Genomic DNA, 22,533 nt, shown 5'->3' with positions numbered 1-22,533 from the left:
TAGGTTAGCTTTTCCCATTTTTGTACTTTGTACTTATACAGAATCCTATATTATGTGATCTTTTGTGTTTGTCTTCTTCACTCAGAATTGTTAGAGTCATCCATATCATAGGGGTTGTTTGTGTTCTGCTGCTCCTCAATGCTGTCTGTTGTGTGGTTTCCAGTTGGGGGCCATGATGGACAAATCGCTGTGAACATTCTTGTACATGTTTTCAGATGTTGGTATATCATGCATTTCTCTTGCTGTATATCTACGGGTGGAGTCCCTAGGTCAGAGGGAATGCATACATGCAACCTTAGGAGACACTGTGAAGTAGCTTTCCATGGTCGTTCCAAGTTCTAGTCCTACCAGCTGTGTAGGAGTATTACAGTTGCGCCATAGCCTTGCCTATACGTGTTTTGTTTTGTTTTGTTTTTAATTCTGTGTCATTTCAATTTAGCCATTCTGTTGACTGTGTGGTAATACCACACTGTCAATTTAATTGGCATTTCTCTGATGATTCATAATGTGGAATCCCTTTGCATTTGTTTATTGGCCATTTGGATGTTTCTGTTTGTGAAGTGCCTATTCAAGTCTTTTGCCCTTTTCCTTATCCTATCGGATCTGCTTTTTTTCTTGTTTTTTAGGAATGCTTTATACATTCTTTCTGCATCCCCTGCTGATCTGGGGACAATTGTGAGAGTTAAAGCAGGGAGCTAATGATAACTAGGTACAACAAGTATTTTAAGTCAGGATCATCCTAGACAAATTGGGCAGACTCCAATGATCAACCCAATGTATTTGAGTTTTAAGAAAGATTTTAAAAGGCATAAAGAAAGGCACCAAGGGCTTCACAGAAGAAAAAAAAAAGAAAAAATGTCATGTTTGTAATACATGGTTGTTCAGGGCTCTCGATTCTCTCTTCTCCTGCATCTTCCTGAAGGTACTTGCCTTCAGAATCCAGTATTGGAATGAGTTTTTATTCTCATGTGATGCCGATTCAGCACTCAACTTTCTCTCTGTCCACAGTCTGCTTTAGGGTCATTAAACTTGTGACATTTTATGATCCTTTTAGTCCAGCCTCTGATTTTATTAATGAAGAAACAAATCTTGAGTGATTAAATGACATTCCCAAGGTCACATGGCTGGTTAGTTACAGTGCTGGGACTAGAACACAAGGTTGCAGTGCTCTTTCTTCAAGGGCATTTTGATTAAGTCTCGATATTTAAATCAGCCCATAAATACCTTTTTGTGCAAGGTCATTGCAAGGAGTTGATGTCTGTTGAAATATTAAGGGATGAAGGGAGGGCACAGACCCAGAAGTCAGAAGACTCAGCCTTTGTCAGATTTACCATTCACCCTCTCTTTTCTTGGGGACCAAATACAGCTGTACTGGAATATGCTATGAGAAAACTTCCAACTCCCAAGTCTGTATCCAAAAATACATTGCATGAGGGAAGAAAAAGCGATATTCAACACAAAGTTTTTACAACAGGAAACAAGTAAATAAGTATAGATTACTTTTGAAAGGAAAGGATTAGGTTGCTTTAGTCAATAAAGAGAAAAGAGAGAAATCAAGCTGCAAGTAGATAAAGTCCCAGTGGTATGAGTGGTGGAGAGCAGCCAGGGCTGTCTTTCACTTCTCCCTTTCCTTCAAATGGGCAAAAGAAAATGTTTGTTTATAAGAGGGAAGGGCTTTGGTTATTACCTGAGACACTGAGTGATGTTTCCTTAGGAGGCTGAAGAATCCCTCTATAGTTCACTAAATTAGAGGCATTTATGTAATTGGGATTGCTATGGTTGGAAATAAGAGATAACCATATTTAAAGTGGCTTAAGCAAAAAGTGTGTGTATCAAATTTTGATTAACTTATGTAACTGCAAAGTCCATGGGTAGATCCTTACTTCAGGCCTGGCAGAATCCAGGTTCTCATAATGTCAAAAACCAATGCCTCTCTCTCTCTCTCTCGCTGTATCTTTACTTTGCTTTACATTGACATCCCTTTCAGGTAAGACGCTCCCATGTTAGGGCAGTCATGGCACATGCTTCCAGGCTTACAGTGTTCCAGGCTTAGCAACTCTGACAGAGTATTTCTTGCCTAGTGGTTCCAGCAGATGTCCTAAGGCAGTCTCTGGTGGGCCTGATCTGGGTCCCCAGCTCGTCACTGAACCAGCCACTGGAAACCTGATTGTCCACTCCTTCATTATCTTTCTACCTTTGGAGATGAAGAGTAGAGTCCGCTCCCAACCTGAACTTCTCAGGGATGGAGTCAGGGATGGTTTTTCCCCTAAAGGACTATCAGGGTTCTCTTACTGGAAGGAGGGAAGATTAATTCTAGGCAGACACAAAAACTAATATGTACTTTACCATCTGTGGTACCAAGATTTGCAAGAAATATATGTGGCCTTTGGAATTTATCAAGGGAGGAGAGCAATCAAGGTATCTTGTGTCCTGTTTATGTGGTGACTTTTGGGGCCTCCTCTGGATGGGAGCTGGCTGCCAGCAGAACCAATTTTGTGATGAGAGGGTTGGAACTTGCAGTCCCACCCTCATTCCTGGGAAGGGGGAAGGGGGTGCTGCAGATTAAATCAATCACCAACGATCAATAATTTCATCATTCGTGCCTATGTAATGAAGCCTCCATAAAACCCCAACAGGGTGGGGTTCAGAGGACCTCCTGGCTGGTGAGCATGTGGAAATGCAGGGAGAGTGGTGCCCCAGAGAAAGCATGGAGGCTCCATGTCCTTTTCCCACACCTTGCCGTCTGCATCTCTTCCATTTGGCCATTCCTGAGTTATATCTCTTTATAGACAGCTGGTAAATCAGTAAGTGAGATGTTTCTCTGATTTTGGTGAGCTGCCCTCACAAATTAATTAAACCCAAAGTGGGGATCATTGGAACCTCAGATCTATAGCCCCTTAGTCAGAAGCCCAGGTGATGGGGGCTCTAGTGCTGAGAGATGCAAAGGTCCTAAATGTCAGAGTTGAAAGACAGAGCCTCAGCTGTGGGAAAGGAGCAAGGGTCTGGCTTAGTGCCCGTTCCTTTCCCAACAGCTGGCCAGCCCAGTGACCTGGGGTGAGTCTGTTGCTCGCTCTGGACCTCCCTGTCCTCATCTTTAGTTGGGTGGGGTTGGACAAATCTGTAAGGTGCTACAAAGCCCAGTGTGACCGGTCTGTGATGAGGTTGAAGAGGAAGGCCTGGCTGTGCTGGTTTTGGCTTAGGCAGACTCATCCTGGGGAGGCTCTGGAGTTACACTTTGAGCTTCTGACCATGCTCAGTCCCAGCATGCACCAGGCTATGCCAATGCCCCACACTCACCAGTCTTCCCCTGGTGCATTTTTCCCTACCTCAGATGTATCTCGTGGCATGTTCTCCCCGCCACACACATCTGGACCTTGCTCCTGCCAGTGGACACTCTCAAGTAGGGCAGTGCCTGGGAAGCACTTATTTGTTCTTAGAGGAGTTCCAGAGCCGACGCCCAGAGCCTCGGGGACTTCCTGCATTCCAGCCTGCCTTTCCTGGGCTGGGCTGGTGGGCTTGAGGGTCTGTGTGTGCTCTCCTGCATCTTTCTTCCTCCTCTCCCAGACTCAGCTCAGAATGCCCAGAGACCTATTGCCCCTTAAAGCCCGAGAGACCCCCACATTCTAACATGGCCCCGAGCAGGGTACTGGCAAGAGAAAGGAATGAGTCTTGTTCCTCACCCACCCAGCACCAGGAACTTGTCTTTCTGGGGAACAACGGGGCTGTCTCACTGCCTTTCTACTTGGTCTCTCCAGGTTCCAGAGCAAACTGAAGCCAGTCTTTTCTAAGTAAGTCTTGTGGGGTTGGGAAAAATGACATCTGATTTTTCTCCTGTAACTCCAAAATAATTTTTCTAAGTACCACTACCCTAAGCAATAAAGTGTATGTGTGTGTGTGTGTGTGTGTGTGTGTGTGTGTGTAAAATCCATGCAGTAGGGTTCCAGTTTAGTCAGAAATTCAGGATAGGACCTTGGCACCTATTTTAATGGTATTAAAATTTCCCCTACTTTCAATAAACATGGATTAAGGGCTTACTGTGCTATGTTGGGCATGAGTCGATAGTAGGGATATGCATGGCCTTTGCTCTCCAGGCGATCACAGTAGGCCAGGCATGGAAATTTATCATTAAAATAGTATGGCCACACTGTCAAGGAAGCAGGGTCAAGGTTGGTAGTGATTCCTTTTCTTTGAACAGGGAGCCCTTCCCAGAGGAAGGAATACTTGGGCAGGTGGGAATTTTCTGGAGTCCATCTTAAGCAAATACCTGATATGTCTTGGAAATTTGGAAGGGTCTGGGGCTCAGGAGGGGAGTGGTAAAAAGGCTCAGAGGTCAGGCAGCATTTGGAAAGTGGGGGAGAGACTGGGATGTTAAGTGATGATAGGAAGCTTGCACCCTAGAGCACAGGCCACATGTCACCTTGATGTTTCGTTAGGATGCAGATTCTGATCAGCAGGTGTGTGCTGGGGCCTAAATTTCTGGCTTTTTTTTTTTTTAAGATTTTATTTATTTATTTGACAGAGATCACAAGTAGGCAGAGGCAGGCAGAGAGATAGAAGGGGAAGCAGGCTCCCCGCTGAGCAGAGAGCCCGATGTGGAGCTTGATCCCAGGACCCCGGGATCATGACCTGAGCCAAAGGCAGAGGCTTTAACCCACTGAGCCACCCAGGTGCCTCAATTTCTAGCTTTTTAATAAGCCTTCAGGGCATGGCAGAGGACCACAGTCTGAGTGGCAAGAGTGGCTTGTGTGGAGAGTATTTTGGGCAGGAGTTATTTTGAACGAGACCCGTTGGGGAGCTAGTCCAGGCATGAGAAAATGGCAGCGCCTGTTCAGGGTCTTACAGTGGAATGGGGAGAAGGGGACAGATTTTGGAGTTATAACTGACAGACTTAGGAATTTATTGAGTATGGGAATGAGGAGCAGGAAGTGGAACAGGGTGACTTGGATGCTTCCCCTGGACAAACTCGGTGAGTGGTGCTAGAGTTGATTGAGGTTGGGAGCAATGGAGGGAGGGCAGGTTTGGATGGATGGATGGCCGATAAGTCAGTGTGGCGTGTCCCATTATAGGCGTAGATGAGATCTCCAAGCCATGGTGTTGAGTAGGCATTTGGCTGCAGGGATCTGGCTATGGATGTCTCCCAAGGCTGACAACATTTCCTTGTGATTGCATATCCCTCGAGATGGCATTTCAGAGCAGAGGCACGGAGGAGATGCCCAGGGAGAGGGAGTGAGAGGCTAGAAAGGTAGAAGAGAGCTGGGGGCACAGGGCCTGGAGGTGCTCTGCCATTTGGTGGTCAGGGGGAGGAGACAAGTGAGGTAACAGATAAGGACTAGCTTTAAACAGGAAAGCAGGATGTTGTTATTGTTGGGCTGCTGTGAACTTAGGGTGTATAATAATGGGCATCTTTGGCAGATACTGCTACATTATATGAGAGAGCTCACGCTTCATGCTTGCAAATCTGCAAGGCTATTTCCTCGAAGTTTTTCTGGCCCTATGAAAAGAAAAAAAAAGCTACCAGGGGGGATTTGTTCTTATCCTGTCATGCAACAGTAATTTCATTTTCAAATCATTAACAGGAAGACATCCTTATCTGATCATTCTTGATATAAAACCCTATCTTAGAGGCCTGATACCATCTCCTCAATTTCCCCAAGAGCTTTACTGATTTCAGTTGAGAACCCTTAGCTCTAAATAAAACATGGTATGAACCTGGCTCCTTCCTGAACCTCTTTTGGTATCTCTCTATCAGCTGATTCCTTTTTTTTTTTTTTTTTTTTTTTTTGCCTCCTGTCCTGGCATTTTGCTGTAGATTGTTACCAGAATTTCATTGCTACCTTACACGACAGGAGCAGATAATGGAGAGCTGAGCTTATTTTCTAATTTACTTTGAAACCAAATTTTGGATTACATGTATGAGGAGGGGAAGAGCCAGGCTATGATGGGTGAGAATAGTCTTTAACTCTGAATATAAATGAATTTTTATAGGAAAGCGTCTTTCTCGAGAACTCTCAGTGTGGATAGGAGTGAAGGTGGGGTAGAGGTGCTTGGTTTCCAAAACATAAATGCAATCAAAAGCCGACCTTCCCTAGTCTAGCCTGCCAGACTCCTATTCAAAGCTAGTTGGTTTCTTTGAATTCCACCCAGCTTTTCTCTTCATAACAGGAAACTTTATTGTGCTCACCTTAAAGGTAAAAAGGCCCTTTCAAGATGATACTTTGCCTTACCAGAGAGATGTGCTGGGGGGAGGTGTTTACTTTTCTGAGACACCTATAGAAATAAATCTATTTCTGAACTTGCGGCCATTTGAATTGAAAGAGCTTCATTTGAATCTGGGACTTGGAAAGCATTTGATCTTTGATTCCCCCCACGCCCCACTCCAGGGGCTTCGAAGCTGAGGGTAGCCAGCAGGGGCCATGTGGTCCAGAGCACCAGCCCTGGACCAGGCTGCCTGAGTCTGACTTCTGGCCTGTCCCAGCCAGCTGTGTGAGTCTGAAATCTAACCTATCCATACCTCAGCTTGCTTATCTTTATAATAGCTGCAAAGTCAAGTCATGGCCGTCTTGTGGTACTTATTGTAAGGTGTAAATAAGCAAGTCTAGGTGAGGTGTTCAGAAGAGTGCATGAAATACACAGGCATTATATTACCTGGAGCTGGTGTTATCCCCACGCTGGAGCAGCTGATGGGATCCTGTAGTATGAGCGGCCATTCAAGCCCCACTGCTATGCTCAGTCCTCCACGTGTGCATATGTCCCTGAGCTTTTCTCACAGTCACTGCATGAAGCAGATACTATTATTTTAGCCATTTCAGGGCTGAAATTTCAACCCAGGTCAGTCTGACAACAAATCCCAGCGCTCACTCCCTCCTCTGTACTGGAGCGCAGCCTGTCACATGGCCATGGGGCATTGGGTGTGTGGGGGAATGTGTGCTGGAGAGTGGCGTAAGGAATGGCGGAAGGAAATGAAGATTCCTAGCCTGTGACCAGGTGATCAGACAGTCATGGAGACTCCTTGCCCCTTGTCATTCTTCCTGGAGAGGAATTATGTGGGGGCAGTGAACTGGAGAGGGGCTCAGGACTCCTGTCTTCCTGGGATTTGGAATTTGTCTTCCTTCTTGCAATCTTGCCTTCCATCAGTTGTTTATTTTATTACAGCCTCTACTCCTTGCCTCTCTTCTTGAAACCCCAAGTACCTGTATGCATGTATTGGGGGAGGGATAAAGAGTTTAGAGCCTTAGAGCAGAGTGGCAGAAGTTCTAAACCCGGGTAGTGAAAGAACTCTGACCTGGAAATGAGGAGACCAAAGTCCTGGTCATTTCTCTGCTAATAGTGAGCTGGATAACCCTGCTAAAGTCATGGAATCATTCTGGGCTTTGTTTGTGAGGTGAGGAGTAGAAGTGTCTGATACCTGGTGGTTCTAGTCAGCCTTCCCTGGATCTCTGACCTCTGGGAGCTTGTTGGTGGCAGTGAGAATGTGTGGCAATAGAGGAAGTGATGGAGACAATGATGATGGTGGTGGAAGTGGTGACAGAGAGGGTGATGGGGTAGGGGTGATGGTGATGATGGTAGAGGAGGTGATGGAGATGCTGACGTTGGGAATGATAATGTCATGATGGAGGAGGAGGTGGTAGAGGAAGTGATGGAGATGGTGTGATGGTGGAACTGGTGGCAGAGAGGGTGATGGGGCATGGGTGATGGTGATGACGGTAGAAGAGGTGATGGAGATGTAGCAGCAAAGAGGGTGGTGGGGTGGAGGTGATGATGAAGGTACTAATGGTCATCACTATGAAGGGCCCTTGGCTGGCAGCAGGCACTCTATTGAGCATTTTATTACACGTTTCGTCTTCCCAGCAGCCCTTGTTTGGTCCATTTTATAGATAAGCTTGGATGAGTAAAGCTGAACGTCCCTTGGTGGGTGGAGTTGCCAGATGGAGGCAAAGCCAGAGGGGCCAGGATATATACCATTGGAACATCTGTGATAGGCACAGAGCAGGAGGGTGGGTAAGCCAGCCTTCCTCATGTTTTCTCACCACGTCCTTGGCCTCTATGACCAAGCTGTGCCCGATGGAAATTGAGGATTCTAATTGCAGGATTGCATTCTGCTGGGGCCACCTGGAAGATAACCTCAAAATAGTCTTTCCCTGCCTCCCACCTCCCCCATCACCAAATTCTCTTCTAGACGTTTCCTCTTCATCTCTAAGTCATCAGTTTGGCAGCTGACCTCAACCTTATGCTTTGAGTCTTGGCCTGCAGCCTCTCTAAAAAAGAATTGTGGCATCTTCACGGGGGCCATGATTTATCACATTATTCGGAGACAAATGACTGTCCTCCAACTTGTCTCTCTGGTAAATGTGGCTCTTACATATCCCGTTTTACCTGCTGACTCTCACTATATGCTGCTTATATCCATCAGGCCATCTTGCAGAGAAACAGGATAAGAAACACGTTTTTTGTGTAGATAATCCAGGGATTGGCGAGTCGCACAGTGGGGTGGGATGCTAGAACTGTCGTCCCCGGAAGGCACTCGGCAGAATCAAGACTTTTCAACCCCCATCTAGACCTCTTTGTTGGGCTCAAGGGTTTTTGTCTTGCTTGAATGAATGGCCAATTCTTTCTGGAAGTTCCCACTGTTTCCTTCCCTTCCCCTCAGGATGGGGGATGGAAATCATGCAGGTGCTAGCCTCCGTGTCAGGAGGGTTAGTATGGAACCCTCTGGACAGGGAAGCTAGCCTCAGATTGACTCTGTATATATTAGATGCATTCAAGTTTGAAAATTTTAAAATTTATTTGACAGAGAGCATGAGCACGCACAATCAGGGGGAGCAGCAGGCAGAGGAGAGGGGAAGCAAGCTTCCTGCTAAGCAGAGAGCCCACAGTGGAGCTCGATCTGAGATCATGACCTGAGCTGAAGGCAGACACTTAACTGACTGAGCCACCCAGGCGCCCTAGATGAATTCAAGTTTTAAATGCCCTCTTGCTCAGCCCTCGCCTGGAACCTCCAACACCCTCCCCATCTCCCACAAATGTTGACAATCAGTACATAATGGTTTTCTGTCCTGTGCCGAGGATACAGGAGTGAACATGGGACATCTTGTTCCCATGGAATTTATGGTCTAGTTGATGCTGTGGTGTTAGGATGACAGGGACAGGAGTAAAAGGTGCTAGTGAACTTGTAGTAGGAAACTTGAAATACAGCCTTGTGGAGTCAGGAAGGCTTCCTGGAGGCAGGGACAGCAGAAACTTGTTGAATAAGAGCTGAACAAAGTATGGACAGTCAGGAGGAGAGGGGTGGGATGAAGGGATCGAAGGGAAGGAAGAGCAGAAGGGAGAGAGATGTGGTCTGGGTCTGGGCATGTGCAGAGTCTTGGGAGTCTCGGGAGGACAGACTGAGGGGTGTTCACCCCACCTGGGCCTGGCCTGCCTCAGTCATAGGCACTCAGCATCGGTTCTCTCAGGGTCTCTGTCTTGCTGCACAGAGGGGGCACAAGCAAGGACCTTGGAACTAGAGAGGAAGGGGGAGATCTGTAGACGCATCCACTTGTCTCCACTTTCCCAGAATGCTCTGATGCCTCTGCTGAGCACTTGGTGGAGTGTGGCTTTACCCAAGGATTGTGTGGTTTCCCTGGATTCTGAGGGGAGCTCACGGCCAGTACAGACACCACCAGACTGGGATGCCCTGTGTTTGGACTCCTGGGCTGTGCGAATTTAGACTCTTCACCCCACTTCCCTGGGGATTCTCCTGGTTTACCAGTAGACTCCACTCTTCTGGGTTTTTTTTTGGTTTTTTTTTTTTTTTTTTCCAGAGCTGACGTCCTGAGGCTTTGATTCTCTACCCTTTGCAAGTACCTAAATTCCATTAAAACTGCAGGCTTTCAGCCATAAAAGCTGATGAGGGTTTGTACGTGGTGGGGGGGGGTGGGATGAGTTGGTCCCCTGGAGGGGGGCCTGGCCATCCCACAGTCGGCAGCTTCCACCCTCATTCATGGCCCTCGTTACCAACACCCACTCTATGCTGTGTGTTTCAAGAGAGGAGGCGTTTCTTTCTTTCTTTTTCTTCCTTCCTTCCTTCCTTCCTTCCTTCCTTTCTTTCTTTTTATTTGACAGAGAGATCACAAGTAGGCAGAGGCAGGCAGAGAGAGAGGAGGAAGCAGGCTCCCCGCTGAGTAGAGAGCCCGATGCGGGGCTCGATCCCAGGACCCTGAGATCATGACCTGAGCTGAAGGCAGAGGCTTTAACCCACGGAGGCACCCAGGTGCCCCAAGGAAGTGTTTCTTGTTGAGGAGCAGCCTTGGGCTTTTGTGGCCGCACCGCACATCAGACCTAACTGTCCGCAGACTCAGGACCAACTTTTGCATAGAAAGCTACACCACTGCATACAGTTGAGATCCACGGAGAAAAATACGTATTCAGTGGAATGCAGTTGATCTGGGAACATGCATTCGTAAAGGAACAGAGGCACTAAAGCGTAATGCTGACCCTAAATGCTGCTTGCTTTGAGCGCACGTGACTGTCCTACAGCCCCCAGACAGGAGGGCTTGTTTTAGAAATACGTATTTGCACTTGTAGTGATTTATAGTTGGTCGTCTTATCCTGAAGCTTGTAGAGCAGCAGATGGATGTGATGCTTAGCAAATCGCAGACCATTTTGGAATCTGGGTCTCTGGCCTCAACATGGTGGATGGAGCCACATGCGGGGCTGAGTCCTTTCCTAGGCTCCATCACATAGTGGGGCAAAGACAGGAACATCAAACCATCCATCTTTGTGGACAGAAGCGGCCATGTGTGGCCTTTAGATCATTTTAAAATTGTGGTCTGTGCCCTTCTCTGAAAACAAATTCTCCCCGCTCTTCTGTCTTCTTAACAACATTTCTCAATAGGAAAGAGGGCAAGAAGGCAGATGGATTTATACTGAAGTCACTCTGCCCACAGGTCCCTGGGAAAGTGAACTTAAGGAATCCAAGCTTGCCCTGGCAGGGTGAGAGAACACGGGACGTGGAGTGGGATCTCGGGGCGGGGGGAGGGGTGTCCAGTGCTTGGCCAACACATGGGTCCCTCACATCCCATCTGCGTTGCTTCCAAAGCCTTTCTGCTTTCCTTGGGCAAACCTAGGGCGGTCACCACGCACCACTTCAGGAAGCCACCCATTAGCTGAGTGGCTTGCCTGCTCCTGATGCAGTTACCTCCTCAAAGGCAGCAAAGAAGGTCTTGCAAAGGGAAAAGGTGTGTGGGGGGACAGCCTAAGCAAGGGCTGGCTGCAGCCTGGTTATGGTGACCTTGGGAAGAGACGGAGGGGAGAAAGGAGAAAGGCCAGAGAGAAGAAAGGGAGGAGACAGGACCCCGGCAAGGACGTGCACAGAAATGAGGGAAGGGTTCTCAGTTACTGTCCTCTCAGTCTGTAGGCCTTCAGGGAAAATGGGATTTCAAAATGTGACCAGTGTGACCGTGACAGGACCACAAATGCCTGATGAGGCAGACTCCCTCTCAGCTCATGCTTGTTTTAGACTCGTTCTCAGATCTGAGTTAGCATCAGAACCAATGGGTGGGCTTGGTGCTTCCAGACTGCTGGGCTCTGCTCCCAGTGTCTCTGACTCAGCAGGTCGGGTTGGGATCGAAGATGGGTATTGCTAAGAAGTTCCCCAGAGGGGCTGATGCCGCTGTTCCAGTAAGCCTGTTTAGAGAACTACTGTCTCAGAGATTAGAAACCAGACCAATGTTCATGCTGATTTGGGCTCCTTGGATAGGACAAAGTCAGCAAGATCAAGGTCTCAACTAGCTGGCAGGAGCAGTCTGTCAAATGCAGAGATATAAATTGGGAAAGCACTAAAACCTTTTATTGGATGTATTTGTCTTTTCCTGGCTTTTCATTCAACTAACCATATGCTTACTTTCCACTGACAATTGCTATTTAAATGTCACTTGACAAGCAGCCGTTCCTTACCATACTTTACACTGGTTAATTTATTGTCCACAAAACCTTATGGAGTGTTCTCTAATGGGCCTCATTTCCCACTTTCTCCACCCACCCCTTCGTTCTGGTTCTGGCCCTGGCTGGCAGCTCTCAGAATGTGCTGCTATTGGACTCCCCATCCTCTCTTCATGCTGTGTCTTTGCCTGGGTGCCCTTGTCCAGGCTAACCCTCACTCTCCTTTAATTTTCTGGGTATTCACCCCCAGTGGGAGGGTCAACCAGTCTGGGCCACCATGAAACTGTAGCCAGATGGCTCTCATGGCCCTTTGCGAGCAGTCACCCGGCTGTGGCTGCCTCGACCTCCTCAGCTTTTTATCACTAGTGCCTAGACCTGGGTCTGGCGTAGAACCGCCAATCAGGAGATGGGTGCAGAGAGTCCAGAGAACATAAATTGGTTGGGGGAAGTGATCGGGGTGATATCTAACACCTAATCACTGTGGTTGGGTTAGAGAGAACTTGACTCTCGGGGCAGAAAGGAAAGAGAAAAGCTATGCTAAGCACAGAAAACCTAAAGCATTCTCAACATCCCCCTGTACTCTGAGGCTTCAGTGATTCCATAAAATGGGATTCCCAACACCAGGTAGAAAAGCAAATCTTTGGGATTCCTTTAAATCCCGCAAACTACATTTGCTGGAGAGAGAGGGAATTTCCAGATCTTTCTGGCTTAGCACAAAGTATTCTTTTCTAACAGGTAGTTATGTAAAGTGGACAGCCTGATGGATAGATGGAGCCCTTTTCAGCTGGGTCACCAGATTAGGAACTGGATTCATGTCTTGTTTTCCAAACACGCTCCAGCTCCCCGTGGCTGCCTTGGACCTTCCTTGTGGGGAAAGCGTGTGCCCCAGGGCCTTATTATGTGCTTATTTCTTGAGGAGTCTGGTGCTAAAACTGAATTCAGGCAGTGTGCAGAACAGATGTGCTGCCTTTAGCTGAGATCTGAGACTGACCTGCCTCACCTTACATGGCATTCCAGGCTGTGGATGGTCAGCATTTGAGTCTAAAACTGGAGCATAGGAAACTACACTTAACTAGAACGAGACACTCGCTTGTCAAGCTCAGGTAGAATCCCATGTTCTGAGCAGTAAGTCAAGGCAGAGGGAGAGCTGTCACCCTGCCCTTGGAGGTCTTGAGTGAATCACTTAGCCTCAGTTCCATCATTTGTAAAACAAAGGGGTTCTGTGCCTGGTCTCTGGAGGGAGACCTGCTTGGCTATTCTCTGAGGACTCTGAGATGAATTCTGGGGAGCACATGAAGAGCTACCTTCACTTGAAAGTCGAGAGGGGAGAAAAGAGAGCCCAGAGTCAGCAGCACGAACGTCACCATGTCCCAGGTGGCATAGTTTCACGTCTTCCACAGATAAAACTAGGCAGGCTGACTCAGATGCTGTTGAAATGTTAGGCTTTCGTGTGAGATGCTGTTGGACATCGGTATTACTTCTGTTTTTAAACAACATTACTCCACTGAGAATAAATCTGTGTCATTGTCTAATGGCGCCTGTCATTTTAGTTGTAGTGATCACGGAGGAAAAATGGAAGTACTTTATGTGGAAAAACAGCTAAGCTATGAAGGTATTTCTTAACCCAGAGCACAGGCTGGTCTGGAATGTAATACAAATCTATCAATAATGCAGTTAAAACAGTTTACTTTCTTAACATGACTAGGTTCAGTTCACTGATCTTCGTTCAAGTTCATAGTAAAGTTACTTATCTGCAAGCTACACATTACACCATACAGACCAAAGCATTATAGATTTTTCCAAATGTGAGTCCAAACTGATGGCAGCTAAACATAAATTTAGTCAAATCTTTAATATACTCTGTTAAGGGCTGAATAAGATTTTCAAGCTTTGTCTCAGAGTAGCTAGGACGAGAGCTGGACCAGTCGCAAATAGTCCAATAAAAAGTTACCTTTGGACATGATATTTATTCTCACTGCCATGTAAAATAATGTACCATTTTTCTTTTTTCAAATGTAAAAGTGAGCAATTACTTGTCATTGTGAAATGACAAATTTTACAAGGGGGCTGGTTTGGTTCCCCCCAACTTGTCCCCAGAGGCTGACCTCTATTCCATGGCCCACGGAGGCACACTTCAGATCCGACAGTGGTGAGTCCTTATATGCCTAATGCTCCATTTTCCTAGAACAAAATTATCTTCCAAAGCATAGGAGCAAAGACACCACCACTTCTGCCCACCGCCGCTTGCAGTGGGAGAAGAATATTCCAACAGCCCAACCAAGTGTCTGGCACAGTCTGCTATTCCACAATGCCGAGGCGGGGTTTCGAATGAGAAATACAAAATACCATTTTGTGCTTTGAGAATTATTTAGGCCGTCACTAACTGGCAGTCGCCTCCTATGGAAGGCTTTTCATATGTAAAGACTGGCTGGACCTGCTCTACCCAAGGCTGACAAAGCATACTCTGATATGGGATCTGGGTCCACTCGGCTGCCTCAGAATCTTTTTTTTTTTTTTTAATTAATTTTATTTTTTTCATTATGTTCAGTTAGCCAACATAGAGTACATCATCAGTTTTTGATGTTCGATGATTCATTTGTTGTGCCTAACACCCAGTGCTCATCACGTCACATGCTCTCCTTAATGCCCATCACCCTACTACCTCAGACCCCCCACTCCCTCCCCTCCGTAACCCTCTGTTTGTTTCCTGGAGTCCTGAGTCTCTCATGGTTTGTCTCCCTCTCTGATTTCTTTCTGCTCAGTTTTCCCTCCCTTCCCCTGTGGTCTTCCGCACTATTCCTTATATTCCACATATGAGTGAAACCATATGATAATCACATCCGAATCTTAGGAAGAATATTAGGAATCTTGGGATTCCTTGGTTGGACAGGACTCCCTGGGTATGTGGCTGGGAAGGGGCAGGTGGGAAAATGGGAGGAGACACTAAGGAGTCCTTCTGTGGGGATGGGTACTTGACCCTGTGCCACAGACACTAGCCAGGTACGGCTAGTAACCAACAGAATGGTGTAAGAACAAAAGCCACATTGGGTCTCAAAGTATAAAAAAAAATAATGTTAAAACTCTCAATTTTAGGTTGATTGCATATTGACATTGTGTGTGAAATAATATTTACCATAGATTCAGTTAGGAAATGTTAAAATTGACACCCCCTTTTTCTACTTTTTGGATGTGATTATTCAAAATTTTAACTTTAAAGCCACCTACGTGGCTTATATTTCTAGTGATCAGTGCTACTTTATATCCATTTCACAGGGTGGAATTATGGCTCATGTTCACACGTGTTTCCTGTATTTTTTAAACAGAAGAAAATGAGAAACAATCATAATCCGGAGCCTTTCAGAAAAAGTAAATGTATAAGGGAGAGTCTGAGAGTCTGGCACACACATGTCCTAGTTGTAGGATGGGGGCAACTAACCTGAGACTCACCTTCCTCTTCTGTAAAATGTACATAGTGACAGCTTTGATCTCACCAGGTTTTTGTCAGAAGTGACAAACGCAGAGGAAAGCAGCACAGAGTGCTCAGCTCAGAACCTGACATAGTGAAGAATCAATACTTCGTTATTCTTGGTTATATGTCAAGATTTTTCTGATGCCTTATCATTTTTGTTGAAGATTCAGAGAGAGAGCGAGTGGCATGAGCAGGGGTAGGAGCAGAGCGAGAGGGAGAACACTCCTCTCTGAACAGGGAGCCCAATATGGGGCTCGATCCCAGGACCCTGACATCATGACCTGAGCTGCAGGCAGACGCTTAACCAGTGGAGCCACCCAGGCGCCCCTCTGATGGCTCATCTTTACTTAATCCCTGGGGATTTCTAACTCCGCTCCTTGTCTCTCCTGTTCTCCAAGTTCCTGTTTGCCATCCTGCCTTCTGTTGTATATCAGACAGCCAAGGTTTCGCCTTATCACTGCAGAAGCTTGGGTCTGGTTCCCAATTTTTGGCAACTTGTTCAAAATAAGGCACCTCCCACTTACTGACTTTAGCGCACTTGGATTTCAGAGCAAAAGTTGTCTCCTGGCTGAAACCGCCAGTCAGGACACAGCACTTCGACTGCTCGTGTTCCTTGCCTCATCCCCAAGATACCTGGTCTTGCCTTTGATGGCACTGCGTCTTTTGACGAGAAGGTCAGTCGAGACCAACTGATGCCACCAAAGAGGGTGAAGGTAACAAGAAAGGTTGCTCGGGAGAACCAGGCCAAGGCCAGAACAACTTTGTAACTTGCCCTCAAACCTGGCCCTTTTTCTGTTTTCCTTCGAGGGGCTTGGAAAGCCGTGCTGTGTTCAAGTAAGGACAAGTGGGTTCTCGTCGCCTTCTAGATTCTTGCTGCCTGAAGTGACGCCTCCCGCAGTGTTGCAGAACACACATCCGAAACCCTGTGCTCGATGTCCATGTTCTGGGAACTAAGTCTTCAGATGAAGCTGGTTGTACTTGTCTGCAGTGGCAGAGAATAGAAAAGAACTTAAGCCTCGATGAAGACATGTAGCTTCCCTAGGTATGAGAAGCTTCCTAGTTCTTTCAGTTAATGAGATGAACCTTTTAGTCAGAACTGCTTCCAGTATAAACAAGGAGAAATCACTTACAGACCCACTTGGAACAGCACACGCGGCTGGAATGCGTCCATGTCCGTGCTTTTTGAAGCAGTGGGAAAAAGGCTCCCAATTGTCTATGCAAGTATTTTTGTTGTTATTGTTTAAACACAGAGAAATGATTCTTCCCGTCCACCAGCTTTAACTAGGTGATTCAGATGATACTCCTTAGGTGATTTTTTTTTTTTTTTTTTTTTTTTTTTGGTCTTTTCGATTCACTGAGTGTTCTCAGGGAAGCAAACTCAAAGAAATAAGCAAACTGGTTTGTGTTTTAAGCTTGGGCTGAGGTTTGACAAGAGAAACCCTTGGAAATTATCAGGGAGAGTGGAGCTTCCTGGGCCTTCTTTGTGGACAGCTGGGTTTTGTGGAGGATTTGTTGAGGGAACTGGGTTATTACCGGGGTAGAGAACATACCAAGGGCCACTCCAGCCACCAGGTAAGGAAGGCATGCCAAGGGGAGTGCGTGTGAGAGGGCCAACCCTGGAGGCATGAACAGAGCTGGTTTTCTGGGAGCATTTGTGAACAAAATGTTTACCATGGATCAGAGGCAGTTAGAGATTATTGCCAACCATCGTTTCCCTGTGGTTTCCTAGAAAATACAAAAGTTCAAAATGTGAATGGATCTTCCTTACTATGATAAGCAGATTTAAGAGAGGGAGGGAGCATTTCTAAAAATTCTGTACACAGCTTTAAGATACCAGCTCTCCACACAGGAACTTACATTCTGGTGTCTGGGCTCCGGAGTGAAGAGAGCAAATGCTATATAGATTACTGGTCTTCCTTTTTTGGGATGTGTTTTTTGGTTGTTGTTGTTTTTGTTTTTGTTTGGTCACTGTAGATAAATGTTCCTTTTCTCTGTCAGAGGTCATAGAAACAGAGATGTGTGTGTTAAGTTGAGATATAAATAAAGGGGCATGCAAATATATCCCTACAGTCATCCTGTGATCTGCTTACGGGTCAGAGCGGTGTCTCCTGAGGGCCTGATCCTTTTGGAGGCTGATGTAGCTCAGAGCCACAAAGGCCATGAGCATGCTATTGGCTAAACTTGAAAGATGTTTTATATTTTCCATTACTTGAGAATAATTGTCTTTTTCCCCCATGAGGATGGAAGAGATGATACAACGAAATATATATGAAAAGGAACAGAAGTGCTGTTGCAGGAACGAGCATTAGAATTACAGGTGTACACCCCTAGTAGATACATGTCCAGGAAACATTCTCGGTGACAGGCTCTTCCCAATTTTGTGTCCCTTGAAATTGAATGCACAATCAGTGTGACTAAACATGCTTCTTTGTGACAAGGGACACATTTCCATTTGTCTTGAAAATATCACTGGGTCTTTATGTGGACATTCTTCAAAGTACAAATATTGTTTCACCTGATTTTGCAGAGTGTATACATCTGTTTCCTGAAAAAGAACTGGATTGCTAGACTACATAATATGCTTTCTGGATGAAAACTTTTTTTTTTTTTTTTTTTTTAAATTAAGAGCTATCAACAGGTACAGACAATTGTCTAAAGCATTTAACGGTGTAACACAGTCCACGCCCTGGGGCTTGAAATACTGTGAAATTCCTTTTTGCTAGCCCCAAGAGAAGCTGTCAAGCACAACACTGAAAAATCGGTACCATTTTCTGACCAGTAAGCGCAGATCTGGGGAGCTCAGTATTTTGTTTCTTGCATTATTGTTCTCATGCTGTTTCTGTCTTGCCTCTCGCCTGCTCAGGGCTGATTGTCGTGACCTTGGCGGTCTGCTGGATGCCTAACCAGGTGCGGAGGATTATGGCAGCGGCCAAACCCAAGCACGACTGGACCAAGACCTACTTCCGGGCGTACATGATCCTCCTCCCCTTCTCCGACACCTTCTTCTACCTGAGCTCTGTCATCAACCCGCTCCTGTACAACGTGTCCTCGCAGCAGTTCCGCAGGGTGTTCGGCCAGGTGCTGCGCTGCCACCTGACGCTGCCCCACGCCAACCACAGCAAGCACCTGCGCACCCACGGCGCCTCCGCCGCCGCCAGCACCCGCTCAGCGCGCCGCCCCCTGATCTTCAGGGCTTCGCGTTCCAACTCCTCTGCAAGAACGAACAAGGTTTTCTTGAGCACTTTCCAGAGCGAGGCCAAGCCCCAGTCTGAGCCCCAGCATTTGAGTCTCGAGTCCCTAGAGCCCAACTCGGCAATGAAACCACCCACTCCTGCCACGGGGAATGGTTTGCAGGAGCATGAAGTGTGAATGTCAGGTATGGAAGCCTTGAAGGCTAACCGGCCTTCTAACTCCCCCAACGAAAGCAACATTATCCTGACACAGCGGTGACGAACTGTGCCCTTAGGAGGGACAGCAGTGGGAGCTAGGGGCCTTGGGGGAAAATGGATGCCCACCTAAGTGCCTTCTAAGGGCGGATTCTGCCAGCTGGACCTTGCCTCGGGAGAGACGGGGCAGACTTTTGCTTACGCCTTCCCTTCCTTTAAATACACACTGAAAATTCAGACTGAATTTATTCAGAGCTTACAAAAAATGTTTTACACTGAGCTCTTTCAGTGACGAAGGAACTGAACGAAAGAGAACACACTCCCCTTCCCACCCGGAATAACGGGACACCCAGGAGAAGCTTGGGGAGCAGAGGGAGTGGAGGGCCCGAAGAACAAAGCAGGAGGGGCGAGCATCTCCTTCAGCTTCAGCAGTGAGCCAAGAGGAGGGCCAAGTGGAGGAGCAGGACGGTGGGGGGGAGCCCGGGCCGGAGGGCCAAGGCAGAACTGCTCCGTTTCTTGGGTCGGGGCCCGTTGCAAAGAGGGGTGTTGCAGCAGCTGATGCACACTGAGTTCAGTTTCCCAGGGGAGCAGAAGGACTGGTACCCAGCGGAGGCGATGAGGCAGGCCGCTGAAGACGCACACGACTTCCGGTACATGACGCCTGCAACACAAACCCAAGGACTTGGGTTAATGCTGGTGCCCAAAGGAGAGCTCATCCTTCCTCCTCCCACAGCCCACGCACCTGGAGGGGTGAGGAAGGTAGTTTGAGTTGTTTCCTTGAGCACCCACCCCTCCCCCACCACTACCTATAAGGAAGAGGACTTCTTCCCCATATAGCTCCATTACTTTTGACAAATTGCGGATATCTCCACTAGCTGTTTGGAACAAAGAGCTATTAAATCAAAGTTCGCTTTTAAAAATGATACAGAAATTATTATTTACTTTTTAAAATTGCTGTAGCTATCTCATGCCATGGAGAATGATACTGTATCACCTATGGCTATCATCAAATCCTAAAATTCTCCAAAGAACTAACCCCCATGAGAATAAGATCTCTACTGAAGGGGCCTTGGTTTTTCTGAGGTTTCAAGGTTCCCTAGATTTTAGGGAGGGCATGGCCCAATGTTGACAATGTACCCAGGAGAGCCTTATTCCAGGAAACAACTTTGCCCTCAGAATATATGGCCATCTGCCTATGTAGCGTCACACCACCTCCATTTAGTAACATACTGTGTAGTTATGTGAAAGAGCTTTTAAGACCTGTCCAACTGACAGCACAGTCCTCAGAGGAGGTTATCTTGAATACTCAAGTTCTTTAAGCTGGAAACTTATTCAAGTCCAATAATAGCTAACTTTATTTGTGTGCTTACCTGTAGGCCATGCAGTCTACAGTGGACTGCTGTGTACTGGTTCAACCCTACAAGAGAGATCCCCATTTCACAGATGGGGAGCATGAAGGGCAAGAGAGATTTAGGAACTTCCCCAAGGTCACACTCCTGGGAAACAGAGGAGCTGGGATTTGAACCTAAATTCTGGCTCCATTCTGTCAAGTCCTTACTAGTATATATACCAAAGTTGCCAGCCAGTAAACCACAAAAATATTTTTTGGGAGGTGTGGGGTTGGAGGACAATATCTCCTACTGAAGCTGGACCTGGATATGAGTGGCTCTGGCTTGTGTGCTGCCCTGCACAGCTGAGGGCTCCAACCCACCTTACCTTCGGAGTCCCTTCGGAGATGGGTGTTTGCAGGCAGTGCTTCTGTTTGCACCTTCCTCCCCTTTCTGAATCGTGGTTTTGGGTTATGGAGAAATAGTAAAGAATTGAGCAACCTAAAACTTCCAAGTGGGAGGTAAAGAAATACTTTAAAACACAATTTTAAGTCATTTTTGTTCTCTAGCTACAAGTTTGAAGGATGGATTTTCTGTTTTTAACACTATAGACTGTAGCTGCTCTGGTAAGATTTATCAGGTAAGATATCTCAGACAGAATCTGTGTGTGTGTGAGAGGCACTGATTTGCAGGAAACCTGCTGCTGGGCATTGCCCATTTTATTCTCAGAGTCCCTACATTTTTCTATCCATTGCCATTTTAGGAGCTTCTGCTGTCATTTGCTAGTTCAATGTCAATAAACTTTCTTGACGTGAACTTTAAAAATTAAGAACACTTAATGTATTTTTCACTGTAAAAAAAACAAAAAACAATGAGATAAGGTGAAGATGCCCCCTAAGAATACCACAGGGGCGCCTGGGTGGCTCAGTGGGTTAAAGCCTCTGCCTTCGGTTCAGGTCATGATCCCAGGGTCCTGGGATCAAGCCCCGCATCAGGCTCTCTGCTTGGCGGGGAGCCTGCTTCCCCCTCTCTCTCTGCCTGCCTCTCTGCCTACTTGTGATCTCTGTCAAATAAATAAATAAAATCTTAAATAAATAAAAAAAAAGACATAGAGTGGCTGGACTAAACACCACCACCACCATCAAAACAAGACCCATCTCTACAGTGCCTACAAACTAACTGCAGATATTGCATGCAAATGGAAACCAAAAGAAAGCTGGGAGAGCTCACTTGAACAAAAGAGGCTCTAAAAGACTGTAATAAGAGATAAAGTAGGGCATTACGCAAAGGGGTCAATCCAGCAAGATAGAACATTCGTAAATATTTATGCACCAACATAGAAGCACCTAAATGTATAAAACAAATATTAATAGACCTAAGGGAGAAATAGCAGGATAACACCTGGGCAACCTTAATACCCCATTTACATTAACAGACCATCCAGACAGAAAATCAACAAGGAAACCTACACCTTCGGTAACACTGAACTTGAGGTGGAATGTTCTGTATATGTTAAGCCCATCAAAAAGCCACAGGGCAGAGAGAGAAGATGGCACAGGAAGAGGATCCTGAGCTCACCTCGTTCCACAGCCATACGCAGGCAATAACCATATCTACGTAACTAACTGAAAATAACTTGAAAATTGGAAGACCAGATATTCTACAACTCCACAGAGAAAACACCACACAGAGGAGAATAGAAAGGTTAGAGATGCAGTTGAGAAGTGAACCCCTAGAACAGATAACCACAAGTGGGAGAGAAATCACCAGCACAGAGGAGTGAGGGGATCAGACCCCACACTAGCTAACCCTAGGCCTGAGGATTTGCACTAAGATGGCCATTCCCACAATGTCTGGCTTTGAAAAATCAGCAGGCCTAAATTCTGGGAAAGCCAGAAGGCAACAGGCAAGAAAGTCCCCACGGTTAAAGAGACAGCATGCCAAGTAAATTGGCCTGAGACACGGCATAGAAACAGGACTTTGCAAAGCACCTGGGGTATGTGTAATGGACATGTATTGACTAATCTTAGAATGTGTGCTGGAGGGGCAGGGATCTTTAGGAGATTTCTCTGGGTACAAACTGCTGGGTACCATTTTTCTCCTCCTCCCCCAGCCTAGACAGCCATCACTTGCTGGAGCCAGTTCTAATACTTTGCTAGTATCTACTTTGCTAGTATCCAAAGGACTCCAGCTCTGAAAAAGGGAGGAGATAAGCCTGCTTCTAGGAGTCTTAACTGGATGCATAGAAGCAAGCCCTGCGCTTTGGTACAGGGAGGATAGGGCAGAGACTAATTGCAGACAGTTAGGATGAGGGCTGCCCCCTGCCCCCAATCTACCAGCAAGCTCACAGTGGCTATAGCTGGGTTTCTCAACAGCAGGTGGAACAAACCCTGCCCGGAGTGCCCATAGCAACTGAAGTGCCTTACTGCAG

At 46.6% G+C, this 22,533-nt stretch overlaps 2 protein-coding genes across 2 annotated transcripts in view; one reads left to right on the top strand and one right to left on the bottom strand.

Annotated features, from left to right (window-relative positions):
- LOC111142740 (G protein-coupled receptor 39) overlaps positions 1–18,757 on the top strand; it is a 199,312-nt gene extending 180,555 nt beyond the window's left edge. The window contains exon 2 of the mRNA XM_022496038.1: positions 18,252–18,757. Within this exon, the coding sequence (XP_022351746.1) occupies positions 18,252–18,757 (506 nt within the window). The remainder of the gene's footprint in view (positions 1–18,251) is intronic.
- Positions 18,758–19,007: 250 nt separating this feature from the next.
- LOC111142749 (LY6/PLAUR domain containing 1) overlaps positions 19,008–22,533 on the bottom strand; it is a 59,725-nt gene continuing 56,199 nt past the window's right edge. Inside the window, exon 3 of the mRNA XM_022496047.1 lies at positions 19,008–19,435. Within this exon, the coding sequence (XP_022351755.1) occupies positions 19,200–19,435 (236 nt within the window). The 3' untranslated portion in view covers positions 19,008–19,199. The remainder of the gene's footprint in view (positions 19,436–22,533) is intronic.

Source organism: Enhydra lutris, unplaced genomic scaffold (assembly GCF_002288905.1).
Source record: "Enhydra lutris kenyoni isolate GAN:26980312 unplaced genomic scaffold, ASM228890v2 scaffoldscaffold1, whole genome shotgun sequence".
NCBI lineage: Eukaryota > Metazoa > Chordata > Mammalia > Carnivora > Mustelidae > Enhydra > Enhydra lutris.
The sequence above is the reverse complement of the archived record's forward strand: the minus strand, read 5'-3'. Positions and strand labels throughout refer to the sequence as shown.